The sequence below is a fragment of the Pteropus vampyrus genome, unplaced genomic scaffold (genome assembly GCF_000151845.1).
Source record: "Pteropus vampyrus isolate Shadow unplaced genomic scaffold, Pvam_2.0 Scaffold53, whole genome shotgun sequence".
Lineage (NCBI taxonomy): Eukaryota > Metazoa > Chordata > Mammalia > Chiroptera > Pteropodidae > Pteropus > Pteropus vampyrus.
In genome coordinates, this window is record NW_011888834.1 from 4,728,750 (window position 1) to 4,733,162 (window position 4,413).

At 29.8% G+C, this 4,413-nt stretch overlaps 1 protein-coding gene and 1 pseudogene across 1 annotated transcript in view; one reads left to right on the top strand and one right to left on the bottom strand.

Annotated features, from left to right (window-relative positions):
• LOC105292214 (probable ATP-dependent RNA helicase DDX60) overlaps positions 1 to 4,413 on the top strand; it is a 78,902-nt gene that overhangs the window by 4,847 nt on the left and 69,642 nt on the right. The window contains exon 2 of the mRNA XM_023530767.1: positions 1,204 to 1,488. Coding sequence (XP_023386535.1) covers positions 1,209 to 1,488 — 280 coding nt within the window. The 5' untranslated portion in view covers positions 1,204 to 1,208. The remainder of the gene's footprint in view (positions 1 to 1,203; positions 1,489 to 4,413) is intronic.
• LOC111739747 lies at positions 3,660 to 3,778 on the bottom strand (annotated as a pseudogene).

Genomic DNA, 4,413 nt, shown 5'->3' on the forward strand with positions numbered 1-4,413 from the left:
AGGTATATTTCTTTTATACCTACTTTGTCAAGAGTTGTTATTAGAAATGGATATAGAATTTTGTCAGATGAGCGTGTGCTTCTTAATGATAGAGGCCTTGAGTATATTGTCTAGAATAGTGTCCAATGTCATAGTAAATACCCAATAAAAGATGGTTGAGTAGATTAATTAATTAATTTTATTATTATAGGCACTTGGTAAGATGACAGGTATTATAGCCAAATTACTCTCAGATACTCTTTTTACAAAAATAAAACATTGACTTTTGTTTATATTTATGTGTAGTTTCTTTTCATATAACTTGTTTATTATATCTGTGATTTCTTTTAAAGACTCCATGACATTAAAATATCTTGGAGACAATGCTACTATTGATTAGAGTTTTTTTACAGAGAATTATTTTATCTGCATGTAACTGTGTTGTGAATCTAAGTATCTGTAGTATCTCTGGTTGTATCTATTTGCCTTAGCTATATGGTTGCCTTTTATAAATTTGATTTCTGAGGAATCACACTTGACATTTCCCTCTATAAGCTGAAGAATGAACATTTTGATGTAATATGAAGTTATGCTATCTGCCAGCCAACAGAGCAGTGTGCCATTGTTGTTATCTTGGTGTCACCACTTAAATATTTTACTGTTAAAAAAAGATAAGATAAAGGAAGACTACGCATGTTAACACAATGAGAGAGTACATATTTCATAAAGTCAGCTGAGAAAAAGATGGAAGTCATTGGGCACACAGAAACCAGCAAATTTTAGCCTTGATTGGATGCTAATTCATTGTAATCTGATTGACTATGTGCTCAACTATGAAATAAAAGAATATGATAGAAGTAATACTTAAAATGCTGGAAATTAATCTATGCACACTGTTCCAAAGTAAAGATGTACATAGAAATTTTTACTATTTTCTAGTTTTCTTGAATCAAATCCTCCTTTAAACATATACATTAGTTTTTGTCTTTGTAAATGTGAATTTCACATATATATTTTCAGGGCTATGTTTTGCCCTACCATGCACCTCCATGATCTCTTTTGAGTGACTTAATTGGAAAAGGTTTATGAAAAATTATCTCGATTATGAAAATAGGTATTGAGATTTAGAGAGAAGAAATCAAAGAGTTTTTACCTTTGAAAGGAGTAAACTATATTATGATATATTGTTTTAAATAAAGTGATAATTAATAGCTTTGTTTTTAGAGATCATGGCTTCTGTGACTACTATGTTGAATGAAAAATCAAGCCCTAATAACAGAGAAAGTGAAAGTGAGAGTGATTCTGAAATTGATAACGATGACGACAGTGAGACCACGGAGAGCTTGTTCTCATTTGATCAATCTGAAGAAGAAGATCATCTAAGCTCAGAAGAAGACATAATAGAAGAGCCAGCTTCTTGGCACTTACCATGTGAGTTTGAAATCAATGAAGAGAAGCCTTCAGAAGTTGAAGCTATAGATGTCAGCAGTTCTGATTTTGAAAGATTATGTGAAGCATAACCCATGGATGAATTTCCCTTCCTCCTTCCTTTTTCTCTTCCTCTTCCTCTCTCTCTTTCTCTTTCTCTTTCTCTCTCAACAATATTGTTACCTTTCACCATTTTTTTCCTTCCATATTAAAAAAAATTTTTAGTTGACCACCTGAATGAATAGTTTGCTTGGCTTGAAATCTATATTGTAAAATAATTAGATTTAGAAAATTTTTATGAGTGTGTATAGGTGATTTTATTTAAGTTAAATATGGATCAATTATACTCTATTCTAGCATAGATTCTTAGACTTTTCACCAGTCCAGTTGAATTAATAAATCCTTGGGAATAGGGACTGAGAATTAACAATTTTAAGGTTCTCACATGATTCTGATTATAGTACTGAAAAACTAAAAGCAGATCCAAATGACTCTGCTTGACTCAAAAGGTTAAAGAGTATTCGAATATTAAACATAAATTTCTATATTTAATATTAGCACATAAAATACAATTATACAGAATTTAAAAAATCATGTTGAGTTTTAATATATATCTCAATATTAAAAATTTTGTAATAAAATCTGTATATTATCAGATTAAATAAAAATATTTCAGCAGATGCAGAAAAACATTTAATAAAGTTCAATAGTCACTCGTGATTAATTTTTCAACAACTAGGAAAAGAAAATATCTAAACTTTATAAAAGTAGCTTGCTAAAAATCTATATCAAACATCAAATAATGATAAAACTTTATCTGCTTTGTGAGGTGCAAGAAAGAGTATTTGTTCTCATCACTACTGTTTAGTATTATATCAGAAGTTCTGGTAAGCATGAAAAAACTAGAAAAGTAAATAAGATGTGAAAAATGTGAGGATAGGGAAGAAATAACTGATATTATAATCTACCTCAGGCAGTGAAAAAAATCTACCTTAATTTCAAAGAGAATCCACACACAACTGAGAAATAAGAGATATCTTCTTTGGGATATAAGATGGACATTTTAAAAATATGGATCCTATCAACATCCATATGGAAATGTCCATTAGTATGAAATCTAATACTGACTCGAAGCACCAGAAATGACTAATTGGAAAATGTATTAAAAGAAAGAAAACTATCAAAATAGCCACACAAACTAACATATACTCAGGAATAAATCTAACAGAACATATTAAGAAGAAAATAATTATGAAATATTATAGAAGAACTTAATTGAATAAATGTAGAAATATACTAGATTCTTTCTTATTATTCAGTATCACAAATATATCAAGTATCCCCAGATTAATCTTTAAATTTAATACATGTTCTATCTGAATCTACTCTTTCATCTTGCCTCTACAAAAAAATGCAGTAGAATATCATAAATCCATATATAAATATAAGAATCATTTATTTCAGATAACTAAAGATTGTATACAAATCAGTTGGAGAAAGACAGCCTAACAGAAAATGGGCAAAGGTTACAAATAAGCAAATTACAAAAAGGAAATCTGAACATTAAAAAAAAATAGATATATATACTCTACAAGATATTCATCATTGGTAGTAATATAAATTAGAACTATGAGACACTATTTCACATTTCTCAGATTAGAAATATTTTAAAATTTGATAATATCAATACATTGAAGATAAATTGAATATCTCTGTAATCCTTCTTAGAGAATCTCTCTTACATATGCTCAGTGAGACATATTAAAGTTAATGTACAATATGCCATCGTTTGTAAGACAAAGGCAAGAAAACAAAATAAACTAAATATCAGTATGGAATTTAAAGATAATATATTCATAGTAGGAGTATTATCAGCTGCTAAAATGAATGCACTATATGTGTTTCAATATGAATAGATCTCAAAATGATGAAGTTGAATGAAAAAAACATGTAGAATATCATTTAATTTAAGGAGACATATAGCAAAGAAATATCACATTGTTGGTTGCCTCTGTGGCAGACAGAATGAGAATTCAACTGTATCTGTAATGTTTATTTCCCTTAAGTAAATTTGAAGCAAATGAGCACAATTTTAACATTTATAAGTCCCAACGATGGGGTACATAGGTATTTGTTAGTTATTTTTTTAATGCTTTTCTGTATATATATATTTTTAGGCGAGGCAACCCTTGGTTTACTTCACAAATTGCAAGGAACTTGTCAGCTTACATTCCCTTATTTTTTATTTTTTATGCCTACAGCACCTGGTCATCCCAGGTGGTCTCCCATCCAAGTATTAACCAGGCCTGACCCTGCTTAGCTTCCGAGATCAGATGAGATCGGGTTTGTTCAAGATGGCATGGCCATAGACTACTTTTCTATATTTTTAAACTATCATTATCACCCTTCCCCCCAAAAAAGGATCAACTGAAATTTAGGGTTGCCCAATTACCAACCGCCTTTTATTTTTATATTGATTAAGTTACCTATATTTGTTTATTCTTCATCCGGATAATGTATGAATAACATTTACCCAGAGCAAATATTAATAATTTACCTAAGCTCAAATTGAAATATTTCTTACCTACTCAGAAACTAAAAGTAAGAAAAATTAAATACAGTGTATCAACTTAAATAATGTGTTTCTAAAATTATTGACACTAATGAAATAAAACTTTAAAATGTTCTTCCAAATGAATATATTTCCATGACTCTAACCAATTAGGCAGACTCTTGATAAGTACAACTTAAGACCTGGTAGCAGGGTAACATGCAAAGATAAGACAGACAGAAAAAGTTAAGAATCATATAACTTCACTCATATTTGGGATATAAAACTGAAAGCAACAAATGAATAAAGCAAACACTCAATTTAGTAGTTACCAGAGGAAAAGCGGGGTAGGCAAGGAGATAGATAAGGATAAAGGGGGTCCAATGTATGGTGACAGGAAGAAATTTGACTTTGAGTGGTGAACACACAATGCAATATAAAGATGATGTATTATT